This window comes from Pelodiscus sinensis, chromosome 1 (assembly GCF_052426305.1).
Source record: "Pelodiscus sinensis isolate ZL-2025 chromosome 1, ASM5242630v1, whole genome shotgun sequence".
Lineage (NCBI taxonomy): Eukaryota > Metazoa > Chordata > Testudines > Trionychidae > Pelodiscus > Pelodiscus sinensis.
Window position 1 is genome coordinate 339,305,036 of NC_143052.1, and position 19,305 is coordinate 339,324,340.

The 19,305-nt window shown below is 43.7% G+C and overlaps 1 protein-coding gene across 7 annotated transcripts in view; it reads left to right on the top strand.

The window, feature by feature from the left end:
* The window catches only part of TENM4 (teneurin transmembrane protein 4), an 870,263-nt gene that overhangs the window by 843,637 nt on the left and 7,321 nt on the right, over window positions 1–19,305 (top strand). For all 7 annotated transcript variants that reach the window (XM_075919469.2, XM_075919465.2, XM_075919468.2 and 4 more), the window contains 2 exons: window positions 417–2,031; window positions 7,864–8,006. In XM_075919469.2, the coding sequence (XP_075775584.1) occupies window positions 417–2,031; window positions 7,864–8,006 (1,758 nt within the window). The remainder of the gene's footprint in view (window positions 1–416; window positions 2,032–7,863; window positions 8,007–19,305) is intronic.

Below are 19,305 nucleotides of genomic sequence, written 5' to 3' on the forward strand. Positions count from 1 at the left end.
CTGCTCATTATGTAAAACTTATTGTCCTGGGGCCCACCCCTACTGTCTTCAGTGCTGTGCAAACATAAAAGAAGATCGATCCCTCCACCACCACCCCCAAGTGGTAAGTATAGTACAGACACCAAATAAAGTAGAAATCCCATCATGAAGAGCTGATGCTGAACAGTATAACACAGAGTGACAGAAGGGAGAGGAAAGTTGAGGATCAACCAAGTAAAGTGGCCAGATGGCGACGGGCCACTAGTAGTTACTTGGTGAGGTCTGCAAGTCACTAAAATTATGCTGGCCACATATGTGCAATGAAGTGAAGGCAAGACATCCTTTGTCCTGAAGTCTTACCTTCTCTGATAAATTCAGAATGATCAGGGCTTAACATGTTAAGAAATAATTTTATTCATTTTTCCCACTGATTCTAGTCCATGGTGCTGCTCCTCCACAGCCAGAGACAGTACATCTTTGAGTTTGATAAGAATGATCGACTGTCATCTGTCACCATGCCAAATGTTGCTCGGCAGACCTTAGAAACCATCCGGTCCATTGGATACTACAGGAACATTTACCGGCCTCCAGAGGGCAACGCCTCAGTCATTCAGGATTTTACTGAGGAAGGGCAGCTCCTTCATACCTTCTACTTGGGGACAGGGAGGCGTGTCATCTACAAGTATGGCAAGCTGTCCAAGCTAGCTGAAATGCTCTATGACACCACTAAGATTGGCTTCACCTATGATGAAACCGCTGGTATGTTGAAGACAATAAACCTGCAGAATGAAGGATTCACTTGTACTATCAGATACAGGCAGATAGGGCCACTCATCGACCGCCAGATTTTCCGCTTCACTGAGGAAGGCATGGTAAATGCACGCTTCGACTACAATTATGATAACAGCTTCAGGGTGACCAGCATGCAAGCAGTGATCAATGAGACACCATTACCTATTGATCTCTACAGGTACGATGATGTGTCGGGCAAAACTGAGCAATTTGGTAAATTTGGGGTCATCTACTATGACATCAATCAGATTATCACCACTGCCGTCATGACTCATACTAAGCACTTTGACGCCTATGGCAGGATGAAGGAGGTACAGTATGAAATATTCAGGTCACTCATGTACTGGATGACAGTGCAATATGACAACATGGGGAGAGTGGTGAAGAAGGAGCTGAAAGTCGGCCCATATGCAAACACAACAAGGTACTCGTATGAATACGATGCGGATGGCCAACTGCAAACAGTATCTATCAATGACAAACCACTCTGGCGATACAGTTATGACCTCAATGGAAACCTCCATTTGTTGAGTCCTGGGAACAGTGCACGTCTTACTCCACTAAGGTATGACCTCAGGGACAGGATTACAAGATTGGGGGATGTGCAGTACAAAATGGATGAAGATGGCTTCCTGAGACAAAGGGGAAATGATATTTTCGAGTACAACTCAGCAGGCCTGCTCATCAAAGCATACAATAAAGCTAGCGGGTGGAGTGTGAAATATCGCTATGATGGTCTTGGAAGAAGAGTTTCTAGCAAAACTACCCATGGCCATCATTTACAGTTCTTCTATGCAGACTTGACCAACCCCACTAAGGTCACTCATTTGTACAATCATTCAAGTTCTGAGATCACCTCCCTCTACTATGATCTTCAAGGCCACCTCTTTGCAATGGAGCTTAGCAGCGGAGATGAGTTCTACATAGCCTGTGATAACATTGGGACCCCTCTAGCAGTCTTCAGTGGCACAGGCTTAATGATCAAGCAGATACTGTACACAGCATATGGGGAGATCTACATGGACACCAATCCCAATTTCCAGGTTATCATCGGCTACCATGGTGGCCTATACGACCCCCTCACTAAGCTCATTCACATGGGTCGCCGAGACTACGATGTGTTAGCTGGGCGCTGGACAAGCCCAGACCATGATATGTGGAAATATCTGAGCAGCAACAACATCATGCCTTTCAACCTTTATATGTTCAAAAACAACAATCCTATTAGCAACGCTCAGGATATCAAGTGCTACATGACAGGTAAGAGTTCTCTATGTCTGTTTTTAATTAGTGTGTACACAAGCTGGTTTTTGCACAGGTGGAGGATAGTGATTTTCTTCAGTGATCCAGCCATCATAGAATCTGCCAGCCTATACAGGGACCGAGTTTCTTTTTAAAAGGAAAAGAAAACATCCTAGAGTCTTCCAGACTAGTGAGGGGCCTGGATTTCTAATATAAAACAACAAACAGAATTTTTTGAAAAACAGGAACCCACACCAAACTTTTTATTTCTTCTTTGCACATAAATAAGCAAAAGAGGGCTCAAGGCCAATATATGTTTCCTTTGCAGGTCACCTTTAACCCTTCCACAGCTGGATCGCTGGATGCATACACAGAACTCATGAAAAATTTAAGTCAAGAAACTACACATCTACCCAACAAGTTTTCTTTTTTCTTCCTTCCTGCTCTTTTTATTTGTCCCTTTTATTTTGTTTCCGATTGTTCATTTCCTCCAATATCGCCAGCTTAGTTGCAGATTAACATCTTGATAACCCCTCTCATTTGTATATGGATAACTATGTTTATACAGTTGTGCAGTCGAGACTTGCTTACATTTAAAAGTTTCACATAGGCTTTTTTCAGCGAAAGGGCAATAGCAACCTAAACCTTTTATCATAGCAAGGCATCATAGAGCTCCTTGAGATAGCAGCACAGTTAAAAGTTAATCCACCTCACAGAGTGAACAATCTCCTGTGAAAAGCCAACAAAACCAAGTACTGTTTGTCTTATATTTAATACTTAAATATAGGAAGATTAGGGACTTTCTTAATCTCAATAAGCAGAACAGATCCACTAAGCAAGTGTTTAAAAGTGAGAAGAACAGCTCTCCAAAGTGAATTTAGTTCAACAGAAAAGATTCTAGGAGACCTGAGTCACTCAGAGCTAATGGATCATATGATTTCATCAGATGGAATTAATGAATTTACTTCTCTAATATATTTTGTGTGTGTGTTTGTGTAAGCCATCCCAGGTGAGCACACATTTTAACAACCACATATTCTGCATGTGCCACATATTTGACAGGGAAGCTGCTTTAGAAAGATTGTAGAACGTTTTTTTAAAAAACGATCAGGACTCCTTTCTGTATCCTCGTATCAGTAAAATCAGGTGGCTCTGTTGCCATGAGTCAGTGGTATGAAATGGGAGAGGAAAATAATAATTGACCTAAATCAGCTTTTCCATATCATATATATAGTAGCCCAGTGTCTGAGAGTCTGTAACGCTGACGTACACAGCCACGCCCCCTGGCCAAGTATGTCAGCACCCCGCCTCCCTTCCTCTCCCTCCGTGGAGGCTCAGCCGAGCACTGCACTGCTCAGCTGGGCCACGGCGGGGGAGCAAGTGGCGGCAAGTGGCTGTTTGGGGTCCGCGCTCCCCGTACATGGGAAGCGCGGACCCCAAATGGCCGCTTGCCACCCGGGGCCCAGCTGCCCACTTTTAAGCTCTCATATTTCACTACCTTTTAGAGCCCCCAGGTATGTGCATGGGCATGTAGTTTTCATCTACATGAGACATTAAACCTGTCACTGGTGCATAGATGGCCATTACCAGTTCTGGAGTGCCTGGTGTCAGTTTGCTGCTGTGAAGTTAAAGTTTTTGTACAAGTGGTCAACACACATTTTTGTAGCAGTATAACTATGTTGGTTATGGGGGTGATTTCTTATTGATACAATTATACCAAAACAAGGCCTAGTGTAGACACAATACTACTGATGTGAAGATGCTTTAAACTGGTAGGCTACGTCTAGACTGGCATGATTTTCCGGAAATGCTTTTAACGGAAAAGTTTTCCATTAAAAGCATTTTCGGAACAGAGCATCTAGATTGGCACGGATGCTTTTCCACAAAAGCAATTTTTGCGGAAAAGCGTCCGTGCCAATCTAGACACGCTTTTCCGCAAAAAAGCCCTGATCGCTATTTTCGTGATCGGGGCTTTTTTGCGGAAAACAAATCTGGGCTGTCTACACTGGCCCTTTTGTGCAAAAGGACCTTTGCCCAAACGGGAGCAGCATAGTATTTCCGCAAGAACACTGACAATCTTACATGAGATCGTGAGTGCTTTTGCGGAAATTCAAGCAGCCAGTGTAGACAGCTGGCAAGTTTTTCCGGAAAAGCAGCTGATTTTCTGGAAAAACTGGCCAGTCTAGACACAGCCATATAGTTTATTCCCCTGCCCAAACAGGACTAGATATACGGGGATTAGCACTTCTATATGGGTACACTCACCTTAGACGGGCGGTATTCTTTTATACTACTAGAGTTAAAAGTGGTAGAACTTTTGAGTGGAGATAAGGCATTCAAAGAGCTTTGGAGATAAAAAGTCCTGTGTTAATGGCCTTTCCTGAGGAACTTGACATGATGGGAAGGTTTGTGTGTTCCAGTGAGTAAGAGAGAGTTTTAACTGCTCTGAGGGCCATTGATACTGGACAAGTCAAAGGGTAGGGACCTGACAAAAAGCAGCCTCCTGGATCTCCGGAGTTGAGGGAGAGGGTTGAATAACCATCCAACAATCTAGCCTCATAAAAAGTTAAGTAATAGAAAGACAGGCAGGGAGCCCACTCCACAAGAAGCATGATAGACGGGGATGTCAGAGCCTTGTTCATATCCTACGTGACATCTAACAGTGCCAAAAGGATTCTGATATTCTTAGTGGGTCCAACCTTGCACGTTTGTCCACATATAGAGTTCTCATTGATGTTCCCAGGTTTGTATGTTGCACATTTCAAATGGTGGCGACTCCTTGGCCATCGCACTCCTGCCTGCCAATACCCTGTGGTGGATGTGGGCAGCACCCTTCCTCACCCAAATTATTTGGGAAAAGGGATGAATCCATTAGCATACTCTGGCTCACTTAGGCCATTCAGGTGCCCAGACACAGACCAATTATACAATCCTCAGGCTTTGTCTACACTTACAATCCTACAGCTGTGCCACTGTAATACTTCAGTGTAGACACTCCAATAGCGATGAGAGTTCTCCCCACCATTGTAGTTAATTCATCTTTCTGAGAGCCAGTAGCAAGGTTGATGGCAGAATTCTTCCATCGACCTACTGCTGTTGTATTGAGAGTTAGAGCGGCATAGCTGCATCTCTCAGGGTGATGGATTTCTCACACCGTGAGAGGTGTCACTGTGCCCATGTACATTTTCAGCATACACTAGCCTCAGTCTCCCAGTAAAACATTTCTCAGCACGTGTGTAGGAATTGGGAGCATGAGGTGGGGAGAGTGGGAGGAGCAGGTATTTACGTTCTGAGAGGCCCATTGTTCGACATGAATTTTTTAGCAATTGTACACGTTGTGGTGCAGAGCTTTGCTGCCAACATTGGGAAGCCTGATGGATTGAGCTGACATTTTCATTACACGTGTCTGCATTAAGCAGGCTCTTTCAGTGCCCTCAAATGAATTTCCTGTGAAATGTGTTGGCAGGGCTACATAGCTGAAAAACCCTCTGTGGTGCAAAATGTACTTTTCTTTTTTCAAAAGGGTGTCATTGCCTTTGGCAAATTAATATTTTCCCCCAATCTCTTAACCTTTCCTTCTGCCTACTTATTTTTTCCTGTTCCTTCCAGCCTCCCCCCCAAAAAGAGCAAATTTTGTTTACTGCTGTTTTTCAAAATAAGATTTGTAAGAAGCAACCAACAAAGCTTGGATCAAATCTTTTCAGATGTTACACATTTTCCTGCTGTTTAGCAGCCCCCTATGTGCCCCTTTTTACATTGTTTTGAGCATGTTTGGTGAATAACTTCTTCCCTAAATAGATTTACTTTGTTCTCCTGACCACCTGGTCCAAAATATGCATATCAAAGCTGTTAATTTCACATTAGGAGGATTTGGAAACAGGGATGGCTTATCACCAAACACAAAAATAATCAAACAAAGCTTTATTCTCCCCCTTCACACTCCTCCCCTTCTTTCCAGAAACACTTCTAAAACAATCAGTGTGGTGAGAGAACAGAAGTGGGTTTTTTTAAAGAAATCCTCCTCTTTCCACATGGATTAATGCAAGGGCTTTCTGGACCCAAGCCCAAACTCAAAACTTTGGAGTGCAAGAAAACAAGCACTAGATAGTGTTTGTCTGGCATCTGATTCTCCTATGAACTCAAAGCACATTATTTTTCATTTGTATCCCTAATGCTTTTCCAACTGTCTCTTTAGAAACACACATTTAAACACATATGGGGAAAAGACTGCATGTTTTTTAAACAGATTCCCTCATCCAGAATGTCCCATTAGCGTCAACTCAATTTGATGAAACGAAAAGCAAACCTCTTGTTGATATACTGGAGCTTGAAACAAATGAATCACCAACACAATGCTAATTACAATATGGAAGTCCTAAAGCCCTTGGGAGCTAATAGTTAATTAAGCTGTGACCCTCATCCCCACAGCTTTTCCCAGGAAAGAATTGTATTCAAAGGCTGGATAAATGATGGGTAGCTTATTGGTGATTACAGTAGTGCCCGTTTTTCCTTCCTTCTTTCTGGAATTGATGGAGATGAGCAAGGTTAGACTCATCATTTGCACTGAAATAGACAAATAGGGAAGGCATTTATATGCTGCTCGCAGGCAGATTCAGGAGCTAGTAAAGCTAATTATTTTTTCCAGGTAGGAATTCAACTGTCTTTCCTGTTAGCCATGGAACTGAAGATGCTTGAGACTGAAAAGACTGACCAGGGTATCAAGGCCCATGCAGGAATGTTTCCTGTGGTATATCTATGCATATGTCTACACTGCCACCCTAGTTCAAACTAGGGCGGCTAATGTAGGCATTCGAACTTGCAAATGAAGCCCAAGATTTAAATATCCTGGGCTTCATTTGCATGTTCCCGGGTGCCGCCATTTTTAAATGCCCTGTCGTTCGAACTACCTGCCCGTGGCTACACGCGGCACGTACTAGGTAGTTCGAATTAAAGCTCCTAATTCGAACTACCATTAAACCTCCTTGCTCCAACATTCTCCCTCTGTCATCTTACAAAATAAAAGAGTTTCCTGAATAGTCCCCTCCACTGAGTTTGACTATTATATATATGGAGCTGCTCACAATGTAAGGGCATGCACTGTCCTGCCCAGGTTGGCTGTGAGAGGGTCAATGTGCGTAAATGGCACCGTCATGTGGAGGCTACTTTTAAGTAATAGTATAAAATATTTAGCAAAGTAACCTACCTATGGTAAATGAAGAAGTATGGTTTTTACCTATGTAAGCCGTGGATACATCTTTAAAAGCTGTATCAGAATCCCCCATGTCCTGTATGTCTGCCCTGACAGTCCCCACCTGTGTGTCATGGCACATGAACACCTCAGTTTTCTTTGTAGCCTGTAAACCACGTGGGGTGCTTCAGGATGACACATGAAAGCATAGATTTTTAAAAGCCACCTAGAGCATCTGAATCCTTAGGCCGGAAATAAGAGCTTTTTGCTCTGTACCGCACCATTGTTGGGCATGGTGCCTTACAAACGCAGAGAAGTTCTGTGGCCAGAGAGATTGCTTTGGCCTTGGACATTTTCAACAAAATGTATACTTCAGCTGTGTGTGAAAGCGGAGCACTTGGACTGGGTACTGTTTGGCTCTGTGGTCATTTCCTTCATCCCCCATCGTTCTGGAATGTGATTCTTTAAAGAATAATTTCTGAGGGTGTTTCTCATATGACTGAATTGTATTAAGCTCTTTGGGGCCATGGCTGGCGTCTTGTCCCAGGCTTGTACAGCATCTTGCACAATGGCATCTCGGTTGGTGGCTAGTGCTTTTAGTCTCTATTGCTGTGCAAATAATAATAACAGGTATCCCTGCTTATTCTTCTCTCACATCCCAGATGTCAACAGCTGGCTGCTTACCTTTGGTTTCCAACTGCACAATGTTATCCCTGGATATCCCAAGCCAGATACAGATGCCATGGAGCCATCATATGAGCTTATCCACACGCAGATGAAAACCCAAGAGTGGGACAATAGCAAGGTGAGCCATGTGACCGCATGTTCTATCTACTTTAAGCACTGAAATGGCTCTTGTCACCACAAGATGAGGGCACAGTGTTCATAGTGGAAATTAAAATCAGTCTGCTCTTGCAGATACTCAGGGGATCTGAGTGAAAGTCAGCTTGTAAGTAGCTGCTGTCCCTCTCCACTTCAGCAATGAAATGTGGCTAAATAAGTCCATCTGAAGTTCTTTATCACCCTGGGTTTTTTCTGTGATACTAGCTGGTGATTGCTGAACAAAACTAGCCTGTATTGTTTTTCTCTCTTGAAAAATGTCTGTTATCGTAGATCACATGCTAGCCCCTAAAACAAGGAATCAGAGCTGACAGAAAAGATCTGTTGGATCATCCACCCATCCCTCAAGAGAGAATTATTTTCTACAGTGAACTTTCTAAAGCTTTGTCTAGTTTGGTTTTAAAAGCAAAAGAAGTCCCATTACTCTATTGAGCAATAGAGTTTCCTTGGTGTTGGCCAGAGTGGCCACCAGGGAAAGCTGGGGAGGGCTAGCCTCCCACTAGTTCGAATTAAGGGGCTACACACCTCTTAGTTTGAACTAGTAAGTTCGAACTAGGCTTAGTCCTCATAGAATGACTTCGAATTAAGTTCGAACTAGCGGAGCGCTAGTGTAGCGCCTATCAAAGTTAATTCAAACTAACGTCCGTTAGTTCGAATTAACTTTGTAGTGTAGACATACCCTTATAGTGCCAGTGTTATCGACCAGATTGCGTAACCAAATTCCCCTCTCTGACTCCTTGGATCCCAGAACTCTGTGGGCCAAATATTTCCCTGAGTTACACCAATGTAAATTCAGTGGATTGACTTCTGATTCACATCACGGTAATGGCCTAAAAGATCAGAATCAGTTTCCTTATCTCCGAAGGGCAAATAAGAGCATAATAATAAGGCGAGTAACTCTTCCTCAATGATTACATTTTATCTTCGGTGAACGTAACAGGAATCCCGACTCCCTCTCCATAATGTTGGGCTACTTGCCTTGCAGAGATGGGAGGTGGGAGACTAATGCTGATGTTGAGTAGCCCCAACCCGAAAATACCCAGCTTGCTAGATACCTTGCACTAGGTTCGGCTTAGCTTAATTCTCCCCTAGCAGCTCCAGAGTGACATTTAAAATCCAATACTTTCCTGTGCTGCACTTTTTTCCTGTGACTATGAGGCTGTCACTAAATTGTTTGTTGAACAAGTTCAATGTTATTGGCCAGCAGGGGATGCTTCGTGACCTCTGGCATATTGCTGGGCTGCAGCACCTGAATCCAATTTTGCTTCTTTTTCCCTTTTGTCTTGTTGAATTACCAAGTAATTGCGGGCACTCGTGCAACTCTATCTGCAGGGGAGGGGGGGAGGATGGAATTAGTCATCATTTCATTAACTACACTGCTCTGTCTCACGAGCACAGGGGCTCTGATACCTGGGGCTTGTTGTCTGCAGTGGTGGCTGCAGGGGCAGGCAAGGGGAGCCCAGCTCAGCTGTTGGTTTTCCTCAGCACATACTGTAGGAGGCAGAGGCAGATCTGAATTGTTCTGGCTGTGGAATGAAATAGGCTGCTGTGTATCCTAAAAGTAACTTCCCCGGGGGAAGATTCTCCAAATACTCAAGGGGCTTTACTCTTCCTGCCTGCTATTGCTGATTCATCAGAAAGCATTCTGTCCCCCTCCCCAAAGTTTTTTAAATGGGGCCAATCCTCTCCACTCCCTCCCAACAAGAGCCACTTTATTTTTCATTTGAGGAGGTTAAAACCAGAAGTGACCTTGTGGTTAATGAGCAGGACTGGAGTTTAGGTGCTCTGGGTTCTGTGCAGTGTTACTTGGAGAAAACTCTCTCCCTATTGCCCACTCTGGATGCTGGGAATCTGCATAGCATGGTGCTGCCATGCGCTCAGATCCCACAGAGCCTACTGCAACATCTGTGCCCCTAACACTTCTGCCTACTGAAGATGGGGAAGGATGAGGGGATTGACCTAGTGACAGATCCTTGCCGTTGCTCCACCTCCTTCATGTGGACATAAAAGACATCCAAATGGAGCTAGGTACTGCAGTGCAGGTGCTGCACAGTCCCTGTACAAACTCACTGAATGTTATCCCTGACCCTACTCCACACAGATGCTGCACCAGTTACACCCCCAGTCATCCTGCTGTGCCCTCCAAGAGAGGGTAGAAGTTGACCTTTTGTGCAACAGTTTCTTCCATCACAAGGTGCTCTTCCCCACATGGGCGATAGGAGATTCCACTCACTGAGTCTGCTTTAATTTGATTTAATGACGTAGGGCACATCTTCACTCACTTGTGCCAGAGATCGATGTTTTGGCAATTGATTTAGAGGGTCTGGTATGTAAAAATCAAACGCTTAGGCCAGCTCTGGCTGTCTCTGTAGTTACAGTCGCAAGGAGTGATGGAAGCTGATGGGAGCATTTGCTCCCACTGGCCTCCCGCTGTGGGGATGCCGCCAAGCTCAGCTTAAGGTAAGCCGGTTCCAGCTACATATTGCACATAGCTGGAATTGCTTACCTAAAGCCAACTTTCCAGGTGTAGTGTAGACCTGGCCTTAAAGGCCACAAACTTAGTCCATAAAGTTTGGCAACCAGTCATAGATTTGGTAAGGAATTTTCTGACAAAACATATTTTTCCTTGGAAAATGCCAGTGTGTCAAAACCAAACCTGTTTGTGAGAAAGGGTCACGGTTGACAACTCTCCCAATTTAAAAAAGAAAAAAAGTTTTGAAACTCTTAAAGGTAATTTCTTATTATTTAATTTTTCTTGGTTTTTTTAATTAATGTATACTAAAAAACAAGTTAAAAATTAAAGGTCAAAGTTGTAATGAAACATTTTGAAATTCTCAAAACAAAATGGTTTTATTGATCTAATCTGAATTTTATTTATTTATTTATTTGTTCATTTATTTTTGGATTACCAGCTTGTAAAAAATGTGCCAGATTCTGACTTTTGTCCTGAACTGGAATAGAAAACATTTTAGCAATCTCAAAAATTCTCATGTGATTGGAAAACCATTTTCCATTCACTTCTACTAAATCTGCACTTAGACACCTGAATAAGTAGCCTGTTTTTTCAGATGCTAAGCAGCCTTGACTAAATTGCGAGTTGTGGATACTTGACACCTTAAAAAGCAGATCAATAGATTTTTCAAACAGGAAAGAATCATAGCTCTGCTCTATGCCATTTTCAACTCAGGTGGTAATTTTCTGTTTCTCTTCCTTGCTAGCTCATTAAAATGGGTTGTAAAATGAAATAAAAATGATGGATCATTTCCTCTGACCTCTTGCTTAGCATAGACCAAAGAATTACACTCCACAGTACCTGCATTGGGACTGTAACTTTTGTTTCACCTCTAGCATACTTTTCAGAAAGACGTGCAGTTCTGCCTTAAGGACTGACAGTGATGGAGAATCCTCCATGTCTCTAGGGCTACGTCTAGACTGCATCCCTCTGTCGACAGAGGGATGCAAATCAAGCACATCAACATTGCTAATGAAGCAGGGATTAAATATGCTGCACTACATTAGCATAAACATGGCCGCTGCTTCTTTTCGAAACAGAGCTTTTTCGAAAAAAAAAAAACGGCAATCTAGACGCAGATCTGTCGAAAATAAACCCTTTTTCGACAGATGTTGTATTCCTCAAAAAATGAGGTTTACAGGATCTATCAAAAAAGGGTTTATTTTCGACAGAGCCGCGTCCAGACTGCCGGGTTTTTTTCAAAAAAGCTCTATTTTTAAAAAAAAAAGCAGCAGCCATGTTTATGCTAATGAGGCACCGGATATTTAATTCCCTGCTTCATTAGCAATATCGAGATGTCTAATCTACAGAGAGGTGTAGTCTAGACACAGCCTAGATAAATTTTTCCACTGGTTAAATACCCGCATTGTTAAAACTTGTGTCTTGTATCTAATCTGAAATTTTCTAGCATCACTTGTCAACCATTAGATCTCATCTGCTAGAATGCTCTCCTGTCAGAAATCTCTAGAAGTCCCCATGCAGGTATTTGGAGACCATGATAGTCACCTCTAGATTGTCTCTTGGATAATCTAAACAGATTGAGTTTCTTTATTGCATAGCTTTTTTATTGACACTCACTCTCTCTCTTTCTCTCTCTCTGGATCACTATCGTTGCAGTCATAACACAAAACAAACTCAGTTGCTATCCCATGTCTGGATCACTTTGCATAATAAAGCCAACCTATACTTTCTTTTGGTCACCATTCCTTTCATATAAAATCATAGGGCTGGAAGAGACATCATAGGCAGGAGGTCATCGAGTCCAGCACCCTGCCCAAAGCAGGACCAATCCCAACTATATCATCTCAGCCGGGGCTTTGTCAAGCCAAGACTTAAAAACCTCTAGGGATGGAGATTCCACCACCTCCCTAGGTAACCCATTCCAGTGCTTCCCCACCCTCCTAGTGAAATAGTTTTTCCTAATATCCTGACCTCTCCCACTGTAATTTGAGACCCTTGTTCCTTGTTCTGCCATCCATCACTACTGAGAACAGCCCTTCTCCATCCTCTTTGGAACCTCCCTTCAGGAAGTTGAAGGCTGCTGTCAAATCCCCCCACCTCCCCGCCCACTCTTCTCTTCTGTAGACTAAATAAGCCCAAATCCTTCAGCCTCTCCTCATAGGTCATGCACTCCAGCCCCCTAATCATTTTGGTTGCTGTCCGGTAGACCCTCTCCAATGCATCCACATCCTTTCTGTAGTGGGCGGGGGGCAGAACTTGGACACAATACTCCAGATGTGGCCTCACCAATGCAGAATAAAGAGGAATAATCACTTCTCTAGATCTGCTGGCAATACTCCTTCTAATGCACCTTAATATGCCATTAGCCTTCTTGGCTACAAGCATACACTGCTGATTCATATCCAGCTTCTCATCCACTATAATCCCCAGGTCCTTTTCTGATGACTTGCTACTTAGCCAGTCTATCCCCAGCCTGTAACAATGCTTGGGATTCTTCCGTCCCAAGTGCAGCACTCTGCACTTGTCCTTGTTAAACCTCATCTGATTTCTTTTGGCCCAATCCTCTAATCTGTCTAGGTCACACTGGACCCTATCGTATCTACCTCTCTCCCTAACTTAATGTCATCCACGAATTTGCTGACGGTGCAATCCATCCCCTCCTCCAGGTCATTAATAAAGATGTTGAAAAACTGGCCCTAGAACCGGTCCTTGGGGCACTCCGCTTGAAACCGACCACCAACCTGACATCAAGCCATTGATCACTACCCATTGGGCCCAACAATTTAGTCAGCTTTTTATCCGTCTTACAGTCCATTTATCCAATCCATATTTCCTTAATTTGCTGGCAAGAATATTGTGGGAGACCATATCAAAAGCTTTGCTAAAGTCAAGGTATATCACATCCACTGACTTCCCCATATCCACCTCATCACAGAAGCTAATCAGATTGGTCAGGCATGACTTGCCCTTGGTGAATCCATGTTGACTATTCCTGATCACTTTCCCCTCTTCCAAGTGCTTCAGAATGGATTCCTTGAGGATCCCCTACAAGATTTTTCCGGGGACTGAGGTAAGGCTGACTGGTCTGTAGTTCTCTGGATCGTCCTTCCCTTTTTTGAAGATGGGCACTACATTTGCCTTTTTCCAATCATCCAGAATCTCTCCCGATCTCCACAAGTTTTCAAAGATAATGGCAAAGGCTCTGCAATGACATTTGCCAACGCCCTCAGTACTCTCAGATGCTTTTAATCTGGATCCATGGATGTCTATCTTTTCTAAATATTTCTTAACCTGTTCTTTCTCCATAGAGGGCTGCCCACCCTCCTTCCTATACTGCATTGCCTAGTGCAATAATCTGGGAGCTGACCTTGTCTGTACTTGTTCTTGTACTCTTCTAACTGAGCCCTTTTACTTAACCAGTGGACACTTTTCACCTGTCTCCAGTGTTGTCAGGGGGCCTAGAGTAGGGATGATAAATATTGGTTAATTGAATAGTCAAGTAACCACACAAATTCTTATCATTTGATTATTCTGTAGTCCCCGGGGGTGGGGCCAGCAACCAGTGTGCTCTGGCCACACTCCAGAGAAGCTCTGTGCCACTTGCTGCTGCTGCCTCTGTATCAGAGGCAGCAGCGCAGGGTGCCAGGCGGCAGCTGGTCCGCGTGGGGAGACAGTTTAAAAACCAGCTCCCCTCACGGGACCCAGCGCGAGCTGGAACTGAGCTGGGCTGCCTGCCCGCCCAGCTCCCAATACACTTTAAATGCAAAGCTGCAGTGGGAGTAGGTCCTGGAATCAGCATGAGCCTGGACAGAGCCAGGCTGCCTGCCTGGCAGCCCGCCCCCGCTCCTAATACACTTTAAATGCAGACACACACCAGGGTAGGTCCCAGACTCCATCGCAAGCCAGGACTGAGTTGGGCTGATGGCCAGCCTGCTAAAAAATTTGCTGGCAATCTGGAGGGGCAGGGGAGGGAAATGCGTGTAGTTTGTAGCATAAACCTATAAGCTTTTGGTTATCGGTGAATCAGTTAATCGACTACACTATTACATCCCTTGCCTAGAGAAGGAAAGACTCTAGGGCTGTGTCTAGACTGCAGGTTTTTTTCGAAAAAAGTAGCCTTTTTTCGAAAATACTTCACCTGCGTCTAGACTACAGCCGCGTTCTTTCAAAATTAAATCGAAAGAACGCGGCTTTTCTTTCGAAGGTGGTACTCCTCATTTCACAAGGAATAACGCCTTTTTTTGAAAGTGCTCTTTCAAAAAAAGGCGCTATGTAATGCAAACTGTGCTTTTTCGAAAGAGAGCATCCAGACTGCCTGGGTGTTCTCTTTCGAAAAAGCAGCTTGCTTTTTCGAAAGTACTGGTTGCAGTCTAGATGCTCTTTTTCGAAAGTATCTTTCGAAAAAGCCTCTTTCGAAAGAGGCTTGAAGTCTAGACTACGTAGCCCTAGATAGCTACTTCAAAGATGTTTTACTAGAGCTACTGGGCACAAACTGAGTTCACAGTGCCTCTTCCCAGTTTGTGCGTTCCCATACTATACTTGCCTGATTCTGCAATGCTACTTACACTCCTCAAGGTTTCCGTAGTCATAGCCTAGACTCAGCAAGTCAACAATAAGCTCATGTTTTAGTGAGGGAAATATACACCCAGGTATATTTGTATGAGGAGAAACAGGTTCAGATTTCTGTCATATCTTGGCTGTTTATGGTGGGAAATGAATAAGTATCACAATGTAAGGAACTATTTAAAACAGTAGATGATAGAAGTATTTTAAATCCTCAAGAAATGCAGGCAAAATACAAGCTACTATTACAAGATCGCTGTAATGTACTATTCTCTTGAGCTCTTTGCAGCAGCATTCAAACAATGAAGGTCATTCTCTTTTCTCCAATGGGTCATTACTAGATACAGTAAAATGTTGCCTAAGAGTATCTGATTAAAACAGATCATAAGGAAAAACAAACCCAGAGTATATCTGTCAGTTTTGTATAGTGACAAATATTGAAATAAAATAACCAATAAATCCTAACACAACTTTCTTCTTCTGTAACGCTGGTTTTATACTATATCTCTGGATTATAGTTGCTAAAAGCCAAAACCTTTTTAGTGAACTCTGTGCCATCTTTAGTTCAGGTGGTAATTTTATGTTTCTCTTCCTAGTTCATTAAAATGGGTTGTCAGATGAAACAGAAATGACAGAGCATTTCAAAGGCAGGGACGCGCTGTCTCTTTGAACTCTGCATAATCTGTTTGCATCCTCCCTTTTCTTTTCACAGTGGAGCATATAGGCTGACGTGTATATGTATATATGTATGAAGGGGTTTTTTTAGAAAAAGAATTGTTCCCAAATACACTATTATTAAAGAGAGACATTCAAGGTCATCAGATCTTAAAATTAATCCATTTTCAAAGTCATCCCATATTATAGGACTCATTTTCAAGACAACCAAGATGTTTTTAATCATTATGAGTGATAATGCATTGGGCTATCTTTTCAGACTTGTGTTGCTGGATAGTTGGGGAATGGTAGTGCAGCATCCAAGCTAACCACCCCTTTGATTTACTCCTCGGTTAATATTACTATCGCTATAAGCAATTTCCAGTGGTAAGGCGCAGGGTGGCAAGTCCGTAGACCTGAGTAGTAGTATTGGCTCTGCCACTGACTCACTGTGGGGCCTTGGGGAAGTCCCTTCATGTCTCAGCACTTCCTTATTGTTGATTGAAATTACTACTTCAGTGAGGCTCTTTCTGAAGTGAAAGGAAGAGATAGTCATTGCTGGAAATAGACAAGATGGACAAAATACAAGTGAGATGGTTGAGGTGATGTGGTACATTGTGATTTCTAGGTAAAAGGTGCTAAATGCTATTGCTGTGGTATCACAGGGATACCAGCTAAACTTCAGGCCAGATAGTATGTCCAGATGTATTTCGGGTTTTGTTTGTGTTTCAGTGATGATGGCTGTAGGAGAACATTATGTCTCCTCATGAATGTCACTGAGGCTGTGTATTGCTATGTCAAGGAAAAGTCATGTTTTTAATATGGTGCATGAAACACAACAGAGGCTAAACACGTATTTTCAATCAAGTATTTAATGGTGTGATTTGGTGACAAAAAACCAAGGGCATTCAATCTAGCTGTGCCTTAACTTTTCCAGTTGCCTGATTAGTCTCCTGTTCAGAGAATACCTGCCCTGTTCTGCTCTGGCAGGTTGGGGCAAAGTTCCTGTTCAGCTGCATCTTGCAGTGTCAGCAGAATCTCATAGTTGATTAATAAGGGACCCTGTGCTACACCAGCTGGTAATCGGAACAGCTGAGGAGTGGAGAAGGAAAAAAATGCAGATATGCAAATTCTCCAGGGCATGCTGATTCTGAAGGGCATGAGCACTTTGTCAGTGTGGAATCCTGGATTGTTTGCCCAGAACTAAATGGGTAACAAGTTCAGGTAGACTTGTCATTAACGATTCACTGCTGGCAAAGATGACTTGAGGCAAGTGTGGGGGAATCTTATATGGGGCTGCATCTATAAGGGTCACGTGACAGCTGGCCATCCAGCACACCAGCACCCATCCTTTGAGTGAAAGGAACCAGGCTGCTCAGTTGTCTCACGAGTGGATAGGGGCATCACCTGGCTCTCGAGAAACAGACCAGACAGCACACCAGGTATAAATGGAAGGGAACAGTCTAGCATGGGGGAGGCTGATCTAACAAGCCGTTTACACATTTAAGTACTGGCAAAGTAGGTCCATCCCTATAGGAATTTCCATGCAGTTTTGCCAGAATTCAAAGGGACCCTAAGCTTTCCGTCTGAGTTCCAAACAGTGGGACTACTATTAGCCCTTCTTCTCTCCCTGATCGCAACAGGGATGGCAGCAGAAATAGATCAGGACCCTGGAATGGCATTTATTGCTCTCTTTGTGACAAGCCTGGGGAAAGGAGGCCAAGCTAGAACCTCCTAAAAGAACCTGTTCATCTAAACCAAAGCAATAGGAAAAGCTTATCCAGCCAACTTTTTCATGGCTCATTCCATCCGTGTAAGATTTGCTCATTATCAGACTTGCCCATGTTACAGTTGATGTTAGGCTGTGTCTAGACTACATGCCTCTGTCGTCAGAGGCATGTAGATTAGACACATAGGCAAAGGTAAATGAAGCCACGATTTAAATGATCGCGGCTTCATTTACATTTACATGGCTGCCGCGCAGAGCCGACAAACAGCTGATCAGCTGTTTGTCCGCTCAGCGCGCTAGTCTGGACGCTCCCCTGCCGACATCAAAGCCCTTTGCCGGCAGCCCCGTTATTCCTCGTGGGATGAGGTTTACCGGGGCTGCTGACAAAGGGCTTTGATGTCGGCAGGGGAGCGTCCAGACTAGCGCGCTGAGCAGACAAACAGCTGATCAGCTGTTTGTCGGCTCAGCGCGGCAGCCATGTAAATGTAATTGAAGCCGCGATCATTTAAATCGCGGCTTCATTTACCTTTGCCAAAACAACAAATCTACATGGCTCCGTCGACGGAGCCATGTTGTTTAGACGTACCCTAAATGACAAATCTCCTTTGACTACAATGGGAACAGGCTCACCATGTGTCTCTCGTCAGTCCCCCTGAGCAGCATCCACAGCCTGAGATTTTGTTGTTTTAACACAACTCCCTTCATCACAGAGCAATGACCATGAGATTCAGGTGTTCCACACCACTCAGAATCGAGTGCTATGGGAGTTATTAGCATTTATATCTGCAGAGTCATATATTGGGTTATGATGGAGAAAGGGTTCTTTTTCTGCCTCTTTAGCAATGGTCACATTGTGTCCTAGTAGAGTTCACCTACAACCCCACTGCTTTCTGGTGACTCACACAGGGGACAGGTCAGTGCCAAATTTAGCCTCGTAGGGCCTCCCACAAACTTCTAGTGACACATTTGGCAAGTCACTTCATCATCTGTGCCTCACTCTCTTCATGGCTAGAACGGGGCTGCTAATATATCCTCTTGGGCATCACAAAGCTAACCTCATTCATTGTAAAAAGCTTTGAGACCCTTCACTAGACAGTGCTGTAGCAGTTCAGTCTCTTGTTGCTAGAATATTACAACTCGAATATGTAGCAGCAAAATAGAGCAGGCACTTGATCCCATGCCTCATTAACAGATTCTCATAACAGCCCCATGTAAATTAGCATTGACTCAGCCAAGAGGCTAAAGCTGGACTAACCATGGAGTCTGAATTGTCCTCTGTCACCCCCTGAAAAGCATCTCTCCAGGAAAGGTCCAACACATACTGAGGAGAACAGGAGTGGTCAGCTTCCAAGGATGTTAAGCCAGCACCTAAAAAAGTGAGGGTGGCACCCTTTCTAGTGTTACCTGTTTTTAATGCTGGCTGTCATTATCTTACTGAATTAAGCCCTGGGCGGGAACAGGAGACTTTTGTTATGGCATCGTCTCACTTTTGTGAAATGTGAGCGAATAATTATTCCTGGACAGGAGTAGGAAGGAAGACTGCACTCCCATCAATTGATGAGCGTGTTTCTGCCGACGTTTTGCAGTAAATGATAAGCTGCTGAATCAGTCCGTGTGCTTGCTCCATTATATGCTAACAGCAAAAGTGACTTTGTATTAAAACTCTCTCCAGATGATGTCAGGATAAGGTCTCAGTTCAGATCTTACTCAGACAGAGTGCCCCCTGATGTCAATGGGAGTTTTGCCTCTAAAAATGGAGCTTCGAGATTGGCTCCTAACAGCTGAAGTCCTGATCCCACAGGAACCCGGGGAGCACTGTAGAAGTCAGGAGAAGGGAGAGTTAGC